Here is a 17206-nt window from a genome sequence, read left to right as displayed (position 1 = left end):
ATTAGAACGTACCACCATGACAGGGGTGGTTGAATTGTGTTGGAACTTGTGCTTCGTAAATATGAACAGTGGTGTTGATGAACTTAAAGAGAATCCTTACCTTGTGTGAAGGGAATATGTCGCGTTTGGTTTTCAAATATTTGTCTTTGATTCTTGTCACCTAGACTTTAGGTGAATTTGGGTCGAGTGTCCTTGTTAGGACAGTTGGTTTGGACCAATCATACAAAAGCTCTGGCCTTCAGTTGACTGAAGCATTGATACTCAGTCAACTGTACTAAAATCGTTTACTTTACGGCGCCATCAAGAGCTGAACAACAAGTACTACAATATAGTTTCCGCAGTGAAACACGGGATTAGAAATAGGAATAAATGGAGAGAATTAAAACCCCATTTTTCCCCCCCTGGTTTTTATTTACAGCCAGGACTCAAGACGCTTTTATGTGAGGATTTCTCCTGCTTTGGAAAGAAGTCCTTTCACAAGGAACAGATGAAGCTGGAGTGGAAAAGTACGTGACAGCAGGGTGAATAAATTAGCATATATTATAGTTAAGCTGTTATAGCTGATCATATTAGCATCTTTTATAGCCGATTACGTGAGCATCATGTTAGCATCTATTACAGCTGACTTGTGATCTTTGGGGGTGTGGTCTTTTGGAGGCGTGGTCACTGTGCATAACATGTAGAACTAAAAGGTAAAGCGGACGAAACCCAACGCTCATACAGTCTTCCTCAAACTACCTGTAGAGTTCTGGATATTGTAGTTTTCCGCCAACAGGAAGAGAACCGAACACAACGCTGGTTTGTAGCGAACAAAATATTTTTATTGTGACCACGGTGACAAACACACAGAGATGGAGAATTTACAACAAACAAAGCATGGAGACCAGACCAGAACAGAACCGTGATTGGCCAAATCCACTTCAAAGAGATAAGCTGGCAGCAGACGACACCGAGACGGACCGCCGGTGGGTCTCGACCCCACACCTGACTCAACGTCAGTTTGTGGGTCGGCTCTACGCCTTGGTGTCGCCCGTCGGTTCCAGCTGTGAAAACACCAAAACAGACAAGTAACAGCTGTTTTTCATGTTTTTTCATCTTTTATACACAAAACAACAGTCAAGCGGTCCAAATACACATGCTGGACCGGGTCGGCCCGGGACGGGCTGGGGTGGGCGGGTCACAGGTTTGTTTTTTTTTCCTTCTTTTTTAGAAAGCTTTTCAAGTCCTTTGTTTTAATTTCTCTGTAAAAAGGAAGTTGTGCTGGGGACGGTGATCATGTGATCAGTGGTGGGACCACGGCGACCCCAACGTGTTCGGACCTGAACGCGAACAGAACCACAGAACCACTGGAGTGACAGGAACAGTTCCTTCAACCATTCACAAACACACGTCCTGTCCTGGTTTGTTTCCAGTCACCCCCTCCCCCCCACAAGACCAAACCCCCCTCCAATCAGAAACACCTGAGTGTCGAATTCAGGAAAAGAAAGCTGAATGATTCCTGCAGGAGCCTCACTTCTGGAGAGAGGAGGAGTTACAATCTGATGGGAGTGATGGGGTGTGGTGATGAGAGAAATGAGAATGATGGGAGTGGTGAGGTTTGACCATGGGGGATGGGGGGCTAACTGCTCTGTGAAACAAAGCCTTCCAGATCAACCAATCAGGGGGCTGAATGACCTGACAGTTTTGATGACATCATTGACGACTGATAGGAATAAAGAAAGGTGATCGGATTCGAACATCGTCGCCTCTGCAGTCCAACAGAAGAACGTTCTGGAGGTTTCTGCAGGACGGCGTGTGAAACTGGACTCCGTGGAGGTTGTGCAAATGTACAAACGAGCCCCTCAACAGAAGTCATGTGACCGTGGAGAGGCGTTAAGAGTCATGTGACCTTGAGGAGGCGTTGACGATGACGTCGTCCACCATGTAGATTTGAAGAGCTTCTACCTGACGGGGCAGAGAACTAAAAACCAGACGGCTGGATCTTCAAACATCAACTGATATCTTTGGTCTGAACGTGTGGGGATGCAACAACCGACGCCGAGGACGCCGACGACCGATCGGTCGGTCTCTGCATCCGTCAACGTCGGTTGGCCGAGAACAAAAAGTTCACTTCCTGTTTTGCTTGGTTTCTCTTTAATAAACGTATATTTTCATATAAAGACATTCAGCAGTGAGCAGAATAGTTCAAGTAGTCAGGAGACGGGGACGGCTCGGCGCCACGGCGACGGACGGGAAGCCACGTGGGACAAATCTCTTGAGTTTAGCTTAATCGGCTGAGTGATGCAGAAAAACCCTGATTCATTTCCAACCGCCGGCTGCTGGTTGGTCACGGTAAACTTGAAACACCTGAGGGTCGATGGACATGTCGAATCCCGCGCCGCCGCCATCGCTTGAGTTCAGCAATAAATAAAAACAGCCACAGGCCGGTCCTTTACATACATTCAAGGTGATGCGGGCAAGCCCCGCCCACCAGACGGCGGCAGGTCCAGAAAATAAAGCCGCCTCCCACTTCAGAGGCAAACGATGGGTCGATCATTGATCCGCCGCGGCTTCACGAGGCCAGTGATGACATCGTGGTGACATCATCGCAATCTGTGCTTTGAGCTGCAATCACCGATCGATATTATTGAACTTGATATATTCCGATATTGATATCGGAATATATTTTGAAGGATGTTCCATGATTTCGTTATGACGACCTCGTTCAGCCTCTGAAGGCGGGACGTGTCAGACACCTCCCACTTCCTGTCCATCTAACTGGGAACACCGGGAAGCAGAATCCAGTTCGACTCATTTTCACCATCACATTACGGTGTCAGCTTCCTGTTTGTTATGAATCACTTCCTGTATATTCTTGGGTGTGATTAGTCACTTCCTGTTTAATCCTTAGACGTCATTAATCACTTCCTGTGTAGTCTCGCCTGCTTCTGGGTAAGTCAAGGAGAGTCAACTGGACTGAGGTTAGTTTCAACCAGCGGTTCAGATTTAAGTCTAATCCTGGTTTTATATACGGTGTGAGTGAAAATGCGTCAAACTGGATTAACCGCTGCTGCCGTTTCTTTGTCGGACGAGGAGACTAGCGCCCCCTACCAGCCGGGTCGGGTTCTGATAAACGTGGTCAATACAACAATCAATCTCACTCACTCGGACACACCCGGGTGACTCTTGAACCGGCGTCGTCTCTCGCCCAGTTAACGTTTGCCCTGACATCGTCTCAGCCAATGGATGAGCAGCATCATCATCATCATCATCATCATCATCCAATGGGGGCCCAGAGAGGAACGCTTGCATTTCACTGATCAGTAAGACCAGTGGGGTTATTGACAGGTGGAGAAGCTTCGGGTCCACGACCCTTCCAGCCACTAAATTGCACATTTCTTCAAGTTTATCGACTCTTCTCTGAGATCAGGATGGAACCCACCGGCCGCCTAGAACCACACATCTGTGACCTCAATGCTGATTGGTCCCATGGTTTTAACCCTCTGAAGGATGGGCTGGTGCGTTGCCACGGTTTGTACTCCTGGAGGGGGGGGGGGTCTTCACCGGAACTAGTCCTGCAAGGACAGACCTCAACCGGACCAGTCAGTCTTTCATCACTGAGCTTGTCGAGGTGCTTCCTCCTCCACCGTCAGGAAGAAACTGCATTTTCCGCGTGTCCTCAAACACACCATTCACACAGCAGCTGACTCGGCACCAACACACTTTGGTCTCCGGTTCGGATCGGTGCCAACAGGAACGTGAACCTTAAACCTGGATGGCCTCGGGGTTTGCTAACGTTATGCTACATCTGGGGGCGCGGACGACCTCCCTTCTGGGACCGCCGGGTCGGGACGAACCATCTGGAGGGGTTTCGGTAGCAGCGGGTGGACCCGGACCCGGGACCTGACGCCTCCTTCCTTCAGTCTCTCACATTCACAAACATTTAAAACTTCTTGTGCAAATCAAGCGGTCTTTAGAAACAATGCCCTCCAAAAAAAGTGTCCAGTAAAAATCTAGAAACCCCTTCCTGTGCCCCCCCCCCGGGGGGGAGGGGCCGCTTGTAGTCCAACGAGGGTTCACCTCGGTCCAGAGGGCGTGTGTGCGTAAACGGGGTACGCCAGGCGGACGTTGAGGGCGTCGTTGTGCTGGACCAGCGAGTTCTGGCGGTAGTGGAGCACCAGCTCCTTCAGGCTGCCGTACAGGTTGTAGGGTTCCACGAAGCCGAAGCCGCGGGGCGTGCTGTAGACCACGCAGTGCTTCACCTCGCCTTTGACACTGGAGACAGACAAATCAAGGTGGGGGTCAGTCCCGCGGGGTCTCGTGAGCATTCGGCCACACCAGATGGCGGTTGTACTCACGCCACGGAGCAGGCGTAGCAGCCCTTCTTCCGGCTCTCCCGGATCAGGAAGGTCCCGTCGGGTTTCCCGAGGAGCAGCTCCTCCGCCCGACTCCGGCTGGCGTCGCCCGCGAACCACGTCTTCTCGTCATGGTGCGGCGCGTTCTCGTCTTCCTCGTTCGCGTGGCAGCACCTGCGGGCAAGGAAGAAAAGAAGAGGCCGACAGCGGCGTTAGCCTCGCGAAAGATCCACCACCGCCGGATGGACCCGTCAGGAGCTGAACTCACTCGTCGGCGCCGTCGTTCTTGATCCCCAACCAGTCGTTGAGTCGTTTCTGACGGACTCCTTTGTGACTCAGCCACCTGGAGGGAAACGGGAGCTAACATGAGCATCAACGCCACGACGCTTCCCGTTGCTAGGCAGCGGGTGTCGTCCCCGTACTCACGCGAGGTGCTGGTCCCGGATCTTGCGGAGCTGGATGAGGTCCGGCTTCAGGCTGTTCATCTTCTTGTCCTTCTCGCGGTTCTCCAGCGTTTGCGTCTTCAGCTCCTGCTCCAGCCGCGCCTTGCTGTCGTGGATCTCGCCCAGGCGGGACTTGAGCTTCTCGTAGTTGGTGGTGACGCGCTCGCGCTCCTGGTCGCCGCCCTCGCTCTGGGCGAAGTCCTGGCGGTGGCGCTCTTGCGTGAGGCACTGCTCCTCGAAGATCTTGATGGTCTCGCTGAAGGCCTCGATGGCCGTCCGCTTCATCTGGATCTCCTGAGAAGGGGAAGAGGGGGGGTGAACCGGGAGACTCGGGCTGGGGGGGGGTTGGGAGGACGCGGTGGGCGGGGCCTACCTGTGATGTCTTGGTGTAGTCCTCGTACAGCGTGTCGTACTCCTTGCTCTTGTCCTGGTACTGGTTGTGATATTCCTGCAGCTGCCGGCCCACCGCCTCAACGCTGCCCCCCTTCACCAGCTGGTCCTGGGGGGCCACAGGAAGTCACCATGAACACTTGTGTGTGTGTGTGTCTCTTTTTGTGTGCGTGTGTGTGCTGACCTGCTGGAAGCGGGACAGGGGGTACATGAGGCTCAGGTCCAGCTTGTGGTTGTAGGGGGCGAGGCTCTGGTGCCGGTAGTGTGTGACCAGCTCCACCACGGAGCTGAAGGTGAGGGGGGGGGAGAAGCCGTAGCTGCCGTCCCGGTGGTAGATCTTGATCAGCTTGTTGTTCCCCCCTTTCCTGCAGACGGACAGACGGATGCGGGTCAGCCTCCGGTCGGGGGCCCGTGTGTGGGCGTGGCCCCCCCCAGGTGCGGCCCCCTACCTCAGGGTGAGGGTGTAGTCCCCTTGCATCTTGGTGGAGGCGTCCCGCACCAGGAAGGTCCCGTCAGGCGTGTCCCTCAGCTTGTCATTCACGTCCTCCCTGAGGACGGAGGATCAGAGGGATCAGGACTACCCACAATCCACCTGGGCACATGCTGCAGGCTCCGCCTCCTCCACATCAGCTGGTTAGTGTAACTAACCCGGTGACTTACCTGGATATGTCTCCCCAGTACCACTCCGCCTCCTGCAGAGAGGCTCCGCCCCCTCCGTCCTTCACGCTACCACTGCTGGCTCCGCCCACCCCAGCGGGGGGCGGCGGCTGGGACCGGACCGGCTTGGGAGGAAGAGCTGAGGACGAAACACACACACACACACATTTATGAATTTTACATGCTATACATACATGTGACACGCACACACACACAGTAAACAAAGATGACGGAGTACAGTGACGTGTCACGACATCGCCTCCACTCATTAGGAAGTGTGTGTGTGTGTGTGTGTGTGTGTGTGTGTGTGTGTGTGTGTGTGTACACATCATTTGTTCATCTCCAGTCGGACGCTGAACAAACTCTCGTCGCCATGGAAGCAGCAGCCTGCAGGGAGCCCTGTGAACACTAGGGGGCTCCACACACACACACACACCTGCAGGAACCAGCTGAGGAGGATGCTGCTGCTGCTCCTTCCTCCTCATCCTCCTCATCCTCCCTGCAGCAGGTTGACAACCGCCTCCAACAACACAACCGACTTCCTGTCACACAACTCAGGCACCAGCGGAAGAAGTTATAACAAAAGAACCTGGGCGTCTTCCTCACACGCCTTCCTCGCACTCTTCATCACGTGTGTTAAATGACGCTTCATCTGCGTGATAAACATGCTAATGTGACTTAAACGTCACTCTCATCAGCAGACCCTCCTCTTCCTCATCCGGATCACCTGACAGCTGATCCGGATGGTGGGATCGTTCTTCCTCCTCATGAGTCTTCATCAGGAGGAAGACTTGATGATGTGTGGCGACAGTAAACAACATCCAACAGGAGGACGCTTACTAAACATCTATACGCGCTCAGGACTCGGGTCACATGACCTCCGTCCACGTTGAGGGGACGGGTGAGCGTTTGGTTCCCTGAAAGATGAGACATCTTTGATTCAGATTCTGATCCGGTTCTGGATCCGGATCAGAAATCTGGGTTTTATTTACATTTAAATTAAATGCAAATGTTAAATTAAATTCCAGTCAAGAAAATGGAAAAATTGCAGCTTAAATTCCACAAATTCCTTTTTTATTTCTTTCAGTAGAAACAAAACCGAATAAAAAGATGGAGACTTAAAGAAGCATCATCATCATCATCATCATCATCATCATCGTCCGATCGGGACAATGGACCAGGACGCCTCCTTTGTTGCACAAACTTCAATGCGAGGCAGTGACTTCAGCGACAACACACTGATCAATACTTCAAATAAGTCTGATCGGCGACATCCGATCAATGACAACCCCCCGATTGGACGGGACGTGATCAGAGGACGGAAGGACATCTGGACCCGATCCGTCCTGAAGACGCGTGTCCGTCCAAAACGGAACAAAATAAACCAGCAGGCTGGACGGCAAACAAAGGCGACCCTCGGCGCTGCCTCCCTCCCACCCTCGCTCCTCCCCCTCCCCCTCAGCAGACAAAGGAGCAACGCCAGCCCCACACACACACACACACACACACACACACACACACACACACACACCTCCGGAACAATGACCGTCAGCACGGGCTGACACACAACAAAGATCCTCGCTGCACCAGTGCAGAGATGGCACACTCTGCACAAACACCAAACCCAACCTGGACACACACACACGTGCGCACACACACACACACATATGCATGCACGCACACACGCATGCATGCACACACACTTTACTTTCCAGTCAACATCAAGGCTTCAACTTTTAGGCTTTTAGTCAGCGAATGGGGAAAAAAATCGTGATTTTTTTTTTTCAATTTTTGAAAATTTTAAATTTCCGATTGAATGACTGAAAAAATGTAAAAACTTTTTTTTTTTTTTAAATAAAAATTTTTTAAAAATATGGAACAAAGGAAAAAAAATGTTCCAGTTAAAAGAAGCACCGGAGCTTTTCTGTTTATTTTATTCTGACTCCTGCAGAAAGGAGACCGATGGACAGATGGACGGCGTCTTACCGTCCTCCGTCCGTCCCTCCGTCAGCTGCATGCTGCCACTCGTCTCTCAGCTGTTCCCCTCGTTCTCTCCGTTCCTCTCTCTCCTCTGCCTCCTCCTCCTGCCCTTCGCTCTCTCGCACTGGAGAACGGAGCGAGGAGCTCAGCCTGAAAAGACGGACGGCGAGGGAGCTAATCCCAGTACGGAGGCCCGCCCCTTTGGCCAATCAGGAGGCGGAGGAGGACGGACTGCATGATGGAGAGAGGAGGAGGGGGGAGTGGAGACACGCCCACGTGAGCTGATCAACAGGTAGGAGGGAGGACTGGTTTGAAGTTGTTCAGCAGAGTCGGACTTGTGGTCCGCAGCATCCGGCTGGAGGAGCTGGTCGCCATGACGACAGACACAAACGTCTCAGCGGACAGACGGGAGGACGATCGGATCTCCTGTCGGCTTTAGAGACGAGTCCAGGACGGCGTCCTCCAGGTGGGACAGACACCTGGCGGAACTGATGAAGATGATGGTGATGACGATGTCATCGTTTCAAGCTCTTGTCCACGATGGGACACGATGAAGGTGTGACGCGGTCATCATCTCTGAGGATGGAGCTGGAGCAGAAGGTGGATGATTGACGGGTCCACAGACAGACTCCTCCCCTCCCCCCCGAAGGGCAGGAGGTCACAGATTCTGTCTGATCGTCAGACGAGTTCCTCTGTGGTTCCGGTAATGAAGACCGGTAACCCCCCCCCCCCCCCACACACACACACACACATTGAGGCCATGGTGGCGGGCAGCTGGAGCCGTCACCACCTGAGCCAATCACAGCACGGGAACAGTCAGTGAGGCTCGCCGCCCAATGAAGGACCCTCTGGGGGATGGATCTCTGTGTGTGCCCCTCCTTCTTTACCCCCCCAGCACAGACACACACACACACACACACACACAAAGACAGACACAGACACACCTCTTGGAAACGTCCCACATCTGGATCCATTCAGGTGTGTGTGTGTGTGTGTGTGTGTGTGTGTGTGTGTGTGTGTGTGTGTGTGTGTGTGTGTGGGAGGGGGGAGGGGGGAGGAGGGGGTGACACTGATGAAGAATGAATGAATGAATGAATGAATGAATGAATGAATGAATGAATGAGGGGCGATCTGTTGTCCCCCCCGGAACGGAAGTGGAACCCGTCCTGTGCTCCAGCCCATCACCGAGGACCGGACCGGACAGAACCGGAAGTATCGCTGTCACGATTCGAACCCGGAACGCCGTGTGCTCCTTCTCAGGTTCCGGCTCGGACGTCCGGGTGACCCCCCCCGGAACCGTTCTGCCGGCGGACGGGAAGCCCGGCCCGGCTGGGCGGAGCCAACAACACACCGCCACAGAACAAAGACGTCCGCGAACCGGACGTAGAAGCAGCACCGCTGGAGGCCGGCGGTGACGTCACGACGATAGAACAGCTGACCCCCCCCACACACACACACACACACACACACACCCTCTCCGGAGGGAAGCTGCCCCGAACCGGAACTCCCCACCGGTCCGACCGGACACAAAGGAAACACAGCACCCCCCCCCTCCCTCCGCCTCGGCTCCTCACCTGGCGGCGGGTCCATCTCCAGGTAGAAGATGAGTTCGGTGGAGTAGGGCATCGTCACGTCCCTCCAGCCCCCCCGGCCGCCCCCCTCCCCCGTCCACACCGTGTTGTACATTCTCCTCTCGGGGCTGTGACGCGGCTCGCCCTATCTGTCACCGCGGAAGGATCCAGTCTGACTTCCCGCTCGACACTTAACCAAGACGCTGCAGGCTTCCTGCTGCTCCGTCCGCCATGGGGAGTCCGGGACCGGGTCTGGGGTCCTCATGAAGGGGATGGTGGCCGGATGAAGACCCTCCAGTGACGGCAGACGAGACGCCAGCGCTACGCGACCCCCGCCAGCCAGCTGCCGTCTCTGCCTGAGTCGACACTGGCCGGAAGGGGTTTGGCAGACTGGGAGACAACGACTGGGACAAACCATTCTGTCCCAGATCACGGGGGGGGACGGAACCACTCCGAGTCCGAATAACGACACATATAACCACAGCGCCAGCGTTTCTGTGAATAATAGGACAGATTGTTAGTGGAGTAACGCGACTCTAAAGTCACACATCACTTCGTCCGTCTTTTCTGCTTGTATTTTTTTTTAAATAAGTCATAACCCCCCCCCCCAGCCCACCGCAAGACCGATTCTCTTTGCGAGTCAGAAGCTGCGTTCTAAAACCAATAGAGGGACATGCCCCTCCATTGGCATCCAAACTGATCTCTCCTAGAATGATCAAATGTTAAACAGCCTCATCTCAATGTGTGTAGTGGAAATACACAGCAGACTACCAACCCTGACCCTGATCGTAACCCTATCTTTCACCCTAATTCTAACCCTAATGCTGACCCTAAACCTAACCTAAATCTTAACCAGCCCTAACTCTTACTTTGAGCCAACCCTAATCCTAACTCTGATAACTCAACCATAAAACGAACCCAACCTTTACTCTGACCTTAATCCTAACTCAACCCTAAACTTCACCCAAGCGTAAATCTGACCCTAATCCTAACCCCAACCTTGAACTCAACCTCAACCCTAACCCTAACCATTCCCTATGACACAGCCCAAACTCTAACCCAACCCAAACTTGACATTAACCCTAACCCAAACCTAACCCAACCCTAAATCTGACCCTGACCGTAGTCCAACCCTAACTCTAACCCTAACTCTGACCCCCACCCTAACTCTAACCCAAACTCCAACCCCAACTCTAACCCAACTCTGACTCCAACTCCAACCTTAACTCTGACCCTAACCTTAAACCTAATCCCAACCCTACTTCTGATCTTTATTCAGACCCCAACCCATTACTGGATCTGATTCCAGGAACACCTCCTCTTGTCTTTGTTTTTCTGCTACAGGGCGGTGGTTTGTCTGGAGAAGAACCTTCAGAAAGCCTCCAGCCTCTGATTTGTTGTTAGAGACTAAACCTTGGACCCTGAACTGTTTACAACCCGATGGACCGACCTATGTATCACCCAGGGTTTCTACTAGTGGTTATATTTACGTTTGTGTCTAAATTTGTCCTACAGCTGTTTGAGAACAGGCATGTCGGTGAGTCGAGCCAAGCCGTGGCGAGCGATTGTTTAATGATGAGCGTTATCTGTGTGAAACATATTGAAGGTCACATCGCCACCTGTGTCCCGGTACCCAACCTCCCGTCAGAACGCCTTGTGTCAGCGCTGAACCCTTCTGTTAGCAGCTGTTGTGCTTTGTGATACGAAATAGAAGGCCAGGCGCCGCCGAGGGGACGCCGCACGCCGACCTGGCTAAACGAAGCTATTGTGACCCTGGAGCACCTGCAACCAGCAGCCAATCAACACAAACGTCTCGGGTCAACTCTACCCACCCCTACTCAAACAATGGTTTTTGTTTTTCGCATCCACATTTCACCGTTCACAACGTTAAACATGTTTATGGTGATATTTCTGAAGACCAAAGCTCAGAAAACATGTTTTAAAATGTACGTGGTGCAACAGTGCCGCCACGTTACCCCATCTCTATAGCAACAACCCCAGAGCATCATAACATCGTTTAGCATCTGGTACGTTTAGCATCTGACACATATAACTTTGTCTTCTTCTTGTATTTGAACCCAACAGATTCTCTTGGCGGAGAGAACCCAGCTGACTCGAGTGATGTCATCCTCAAATGACTGTGTGCTCTGGCCCTGATCCCATGACGCAACACTGTGATGACATTGTGAAGCTGGTTGCTGCTGCAGGAAGCACCAAGATCTGCTGACAAGCACCCTTTTCCTCCTCTATCTTTATCCTTCATTTCTGTTGTTTCATACCTTCCCTCCAGCTCTCCCCATCCCTCTTTCTCTGTCTCTCTGCCGGTCGTCAAGGCGACTGGGTACCATTACTCAGCATCTTTCACAGCCAGACAGCACAGAGCTCAGCTTCCAGGCCAGGACAGAGTCAGGAATACCGACCAGTTCTGGTCCAATCGGATGCCTGGAAGAGGTTGTGTTTCACCTCCTATCAGCCATTAGAGTCTCAATTAAAGGTGGATGAACTGAATCTTTGCTGATTGTCATCGTACCACCACAGCTTCACTCCTGCTGGAAGAATATTTATGCCGTGAACCAGTGTCTTCATTGTGCTGCTGGGAAACATCCCACTACCTCCAGACCTTGAACTAATGACCAGATGCCACAAGATGAAGCAGAACGACCTGAAACAACCTTCAGCCTGGTGGAAAGAGCAGATTCATGGCGTATGATCAGCGGGTGATTCAACAGGCGTCATCTGATGAGTGTCAGGAAGTGATCCGGGACAAAGAGTCTATCAGGAACTGGAGATAGCAGACACTTCTTTGCCCTCACCTCACTTCCTTTGACTTCACCACTCTTCCCCTGACCTCACCACTCTTAACCTAGACTCTTCCTTTGACCTCACCACTCTTTCTTTGACTTCACCAGTCTTCCTTTGACCTCACCACTCTTTCTTTGACTTCACCAGTCTTCCTTTGGCCTCAAGACTCTTCCTTTGACCTTACCATTCTTCCTTTGACCTCAGCACTCTCAAAGGAAGAGTGCTGAGGTTAATCTGTCCACACGGTGGAAAGTAGGACAGAATTTTACCAAGGACAGTGACACAGCACTCTCCAGTTTTGTGTGTGTTATTCTTTTTCCAACTTTCTACATGTTCTCTGGAGCCACTTTTGCCTTGAAATGAAGGAACGTCGGTCGTCTCCAGACAACGACGTCCTGTTACTTTCAGTGTCAGAAATGAAGAAAAACAAGGACATTTCTATCTGCTTCTGTTCATGTTTACAACAGTAAACACTCAAGTCAGTCAGAACCCGACGCTGCCTCCTCCCAATGGTCTAGCTTTAACCCAAGGCTGTTAATAACAGGAAGATCGTAACACTCATCCTGATTTTATTTACATCCAATTCTCTGAACAGTACATATATAATAAAGTAAAACTATACTACAGTAGATTTATACTACAGTAGCAGTTCACTTAACAGTGCACTGTACTGATTCTAGTTCGTTCCAGTTGGTTACTGGTGACCAGTACTGGTAACCAGCTAGGTGGTTTAGCTGGTTTCCAGTACTGGTTTAAGTTGGTACTTGCAGGTTACCGGTACTGGTTTTGGTTGGTTCTAGTTGGTTACCGGTACTGGTGGTAGTTGGTTCTAACTGCTTACCGGTACTTGTTGTAGTTGGCTAATGGTACTGGTTCTAGCTGGTTGCCGGTACAGGTGACTGTTGGTTTTAGTTGGTTACCAGTACTGGTGATAGTTGTGGTTACCACAGCAGCTGTCGCTGGGGGTGCGACTTCTGTAACTTTCTAGTCTAGAGAAGAACCAGAAACGATCTGGAGCTGAACTCACTGACCTCATTCTCACTCCTGTTGCTCTGCATTCAGATGAAACCAGTCAAACCAGTTTGTCGCACACATAGGCAGACACTTTGTCCTAATCTACCATTGGCTAGCTGTTTAGCCCCAGCCTTTCATGGTGAGCCCAACCAATCAGACACAGGACCCGCTTTTTGTTCTTTGTGTTCTTCCCAGTCTGACCAGCGTTGTGTCTGTGTTCTCGTCCCGACGGATGACGTTTCTCTGATCTAACCCACAATGTGTCTCCTCTCACTGGCTGACTCACAACGGGCTGACATCCACAAAGGAATGCTTCATCATCAGCCATCATGACGACACGATTCAAGATAGGAGATGTGTGATATGTAGGCCTATCTGACCTACAACCACGTTACAGAAGCCCAAATCTGATCACACAGAAACACGTTTAGCACAATCTGATTAAATAAAATAAACCGTAATTCAGTCTGCAATACACAGCATTAAAAGTTACTGTAATCTTTGTCGCTTTTTCGCTGTTTCAGGGTGTGAACCTGGACTGTGTCACCATGTGAACCTGGACTAAGAGAGTGGGTCCGATTTAAGCAGTCAATCCAGATGAATGTTTGGAAGTATTAAAATCCTGAAACTGGGACAAGGTCTCCCTGTCTCTCTCTTTCTCTCTCTCACAAACACACACACACACATGCACGCGCGCGCGCGCACACACACACACACACACACACACACATACACACACACAATCAGCTGATCCTATCTGCTGATTGTCAAAGTTCAAAAAACAACATGCAAATGAAAACAAACAGCCTTTATACTGGTGTGATAGATGATGAGGATGATGATGAGGATGATGATGATCATGATGAAGAGGGGATATCTCAGAACAATTGAACCAAACACAACACCAGTGAACAAAAGCAATAACAGAGAATGAGGTGAGGAATCCATCGGGTGAGGAAGGGGGGGACACACTTTGAGGGCGCAGGCAATAATAATTAAGAGTGTCACACACACAAACACACACACACACACACACACACACACACACACACACACACACACACACACACACACACACACACACACACACAGTATAACTATATTGGTCTTATCGCCTGGCCACAGCACGCCTTCTCTCCACAACATCACCATTATTTACACTCAGACGGAGACAATCTATTGTCTGTGTGTGTGTGTGTGTGTGTGTGTGTGTGTGTGTGTGTGTGTGTGTGTGTGTGTGTGTGTGTGTGTGTGTGTGTGTGTGTACAGATAGGGCAGTGGGGGTGAGGATATGGGCGGGGGAGTCGGCGGATGGATGGCAAGGCCACAGATTTATGTCTGCCTGATGCGTGACCTTTTGACCTCCTCATTGCTAAGTGAGAGGGGCGGGGGGAGGGGGGTACCCAGAGTGGTTGGGGGTGTGGAGACAGACATGGTGGTCTGGAGTGGGAGGTGGGGTGGTCGGGGGGTCAATGTTGGAAGTAATTGAAGGATTAGCATTTTAAAGGATGGTGTGGCTAGTCCACTAGCTTTAGCTAGCTAACGCTAATCCACTAGGTTTCTCTGGGGTTAGCTGGTAGCAGCTAACTAGCGCTGGAGCTTCTCCTCCAATCAAACACACACACACACACACACATACACACACACACACACACATGCACAGGTTCCGTTCTGACAGAATCAACATGACTCAAACCATCTGGATCCTGATTGGACGGTCCTTCCCTCCGTCTGGTCATGTGACTTCTTCTTCTCCTTCTTCTTCTCCTCTTCCACGTTGAAGGCCAAACTGGTATGTCCGGTTCTGGTTTCTGGAGCGTGACGGCGGTTCACATCTCCGGCACTGGGTTCGGTTTGGCAGTCAGCTGCTATGTGGTCCGCTTCCAGGGTGTTGCCGGGTAACGAGAAAAACAAACAGGAAGCAGTTTCTGAGAACCAAATACAAATAAATGTGATCATTTTTAGATATATCAACTGTCATTTATTCAAATCTGCAAACAGGCCACGCCCATCGTGTGTTAACACGATCGATGGAAAACTACTGGACGGATCTAAAGTGGTAACGGTTTCAAGCGTGACTTTTAGGCGGGTGGACGATGTCTGATGACCATAAAGAGGGCGTGTCCCAGATCTTCAGCTGGTCACACACGGTGGAACATTTGGAACGCTAAGGTGATGGACAGCAAGCCGCAGTGCTGTCACATACCTACAGGGGGCGAAGTAGAGCCACGACCCACCAGTCATTAAACCAATGATTCACTAATTACCCACTAGTGACCCACCAGAGACCCACTAATCATTCACCAGTGATCAACCAGCGATCCACTAGTGATCCACTAATGATCCACCGGTGATCCATCAATGATCATCAATTCTTTGCTTCATAAGACAGCTGTTGGCATCTGAAGGGTTAATGGCAGAAGAAGAGAAGTTGGGTTCACGGAGGTCGACCGTCCTGTTGTTTATGCCCCTCTGCACGCAACCATCCCACTCCATCCTGGGTCACGCAAAGAGAGATGTCAGGACACACACACACAAAGACACACACAAAGACACACACACACACACACACACACACACACACACACACACACACACACACACACACACACACACACACACACACACACACACACACACACACACACCTCCCTTCACCTAACACATGGAGAGGAAGACGACTGGGAGGTAGCGTGAGATGAAGATGGACAGCTCACGCTAACCCATTCCCACATTCCCCTGTGGAGCGAACCAACAACTTGAAGACATGAAGATGTGAGCTGTCAAGAGCAGACCCCCCTACCCCCACCCCAAGAGGCCCAGGGCCCCGCCCACCACTGATGAAGAGAGGGAGGAGAGGAAGGACCAGGGAGAAGAGAGGAGAAAGAAGAAGAAATCAAGCATGTTCTGAGGAAGACGAGATCTGGTCTCACTGATATATCCATCCACCAACTAGTGGTGCACGACACGCACACACACACACACACACACACACACACACACACACACACACACACACACACGCACACACACTATAAAAAACCACATCACAGAATCGTGTCATTAAACCAGAGCGGGAAAAGCGATGATGAAGTGAGGAAGGATGGGTGGAACATGACAGGAAGTGCAGCATCCGCCCCTTTGGTACTCCAGATTACATACGAGGGAATAAACGGAGGATGAGGGCCAGGAGGTCGGGGGCCGGGGGCCCATCAGACATCCATTCAGGCTTTACATGAGCCCATTTGGACATTAGACGAGTGGAGCAGAGAGCAGGATGATGGGGTTCATCATCATCATCATCATCATCATCATCATCATCATCATCATCATCATCCCTCCACCTCGGGACGGGTTGATGTTCTACCAGAACATTCAATCATGTCTTTATGCCTGTAATTCTGGTTTGTTAACTTGCTGGTTATTTGGGTATTGGCCAAACGTTCTGGATATGAACAAACTGGCGATCATCACCAATTTTTACCCAGAATTCCCTTTGACAACCAGAACTTTCAGAGACAGACGGAAAAATTGACCCAAACCCCCAAAGACTCCTCGTCCCCCCTTCCATATATTTGTGATTGCTAGGTCAATCAACTAAAATGACTCAGGTGTACCAGAGTCAGCGTTGATCTGGACCCCCCCCCACCATCACCACCACTGCTAGCAGACTGTGTACAAGTGGCTGTTCAAGCCCATTGATTGGTCCTCTTATTAATGCCTGAATAACCACGACCAATCAGCAGAGGCTCATTAATATCAATGGACGACCTTTTGACACGGTGGTGCTGAGGCTGTGGTGCAGCGATTCGTCTGGGGATTCGACCTATCAGCAGATATTACTACACCTCTGGGGGGCGGTTGGGGGTGGGGAGGGGCTGTAGGCGCCGGAGCGTGAAACTGAATCTTGGGAGCAGATTGTAATTTGTAAATCTGAGTGGCGGGGATCTTCTGCTGATGATGGAGGTGTCAACAGTGGCGCCGCCTGATTATGACGCTAGCAGCTGTCAGCTGT

The 17206-nt window shown here is 51.3% G+C and overlaps 1 protein-coding gene across 2 annotated transcripts; it reads right to left on the bottom strand.

The window, feature by feature from the left end:
- Positions 1-777: 777 nt before the first annotated feature.
- pik3r3b (phosphoinositide-3-kinase, regulatory subunit 3b (gamma)) lies at positions 778-9740 on the bottom strand. Of its 2 annotated transcripts, none has more exons than XM_068319052.1 (9): positions 9379-9740; positions 5828-5963; positions 5617-5715; positions 5352-5532; positions 5151-5276; positions 4761-5071; positions 4603-4677; positions 4338-4508; positions 778-4254 (listed from the first exon to the last, which is right to left on the bottom strand). In XM_068319052.1, exons 1-9 carry the CDS (start codon positions 9488-9490, stop codon positions 4056-4058), a joined length of 1410 nt encoding a protein of 469 aa, XP_068175153.1. In that variant the 5' UTR covers positions 9491-9740; the 3' UTR covers positions 778-4055. The 2 variants fall into 2 exon arrangements, with proteins under 2 accessions (XP_068175153.1, XP_068175154.1); XM_068319053.1 differs by lacking the exon at positions 9379-9740 and adding an exon at positions 7811-8707.
- Between the last annotated feature and the right edge of the window lie 7466 nt (positions 9741-17206).

Source organism: Antennarius striatus, chromosome 7, assembly GCF_040054535.1.
Source record: "Antennarius striatus isolate MH-2024 chromosome 7, ASM4005453v1, whole genome shotgun sequence".
In the NCBI taxonomy this organism is placed as follows: Eukaryota; Metazoa; Chordata; class Actinopteri; order Lophiiformes; family Antennariidae; genus Antennarius; species Antennarius striatus.
Note: the sequence above shows the minus strand (reverse complement) of the source record. Positions and strands in the feature narration are given on the sequence as shown.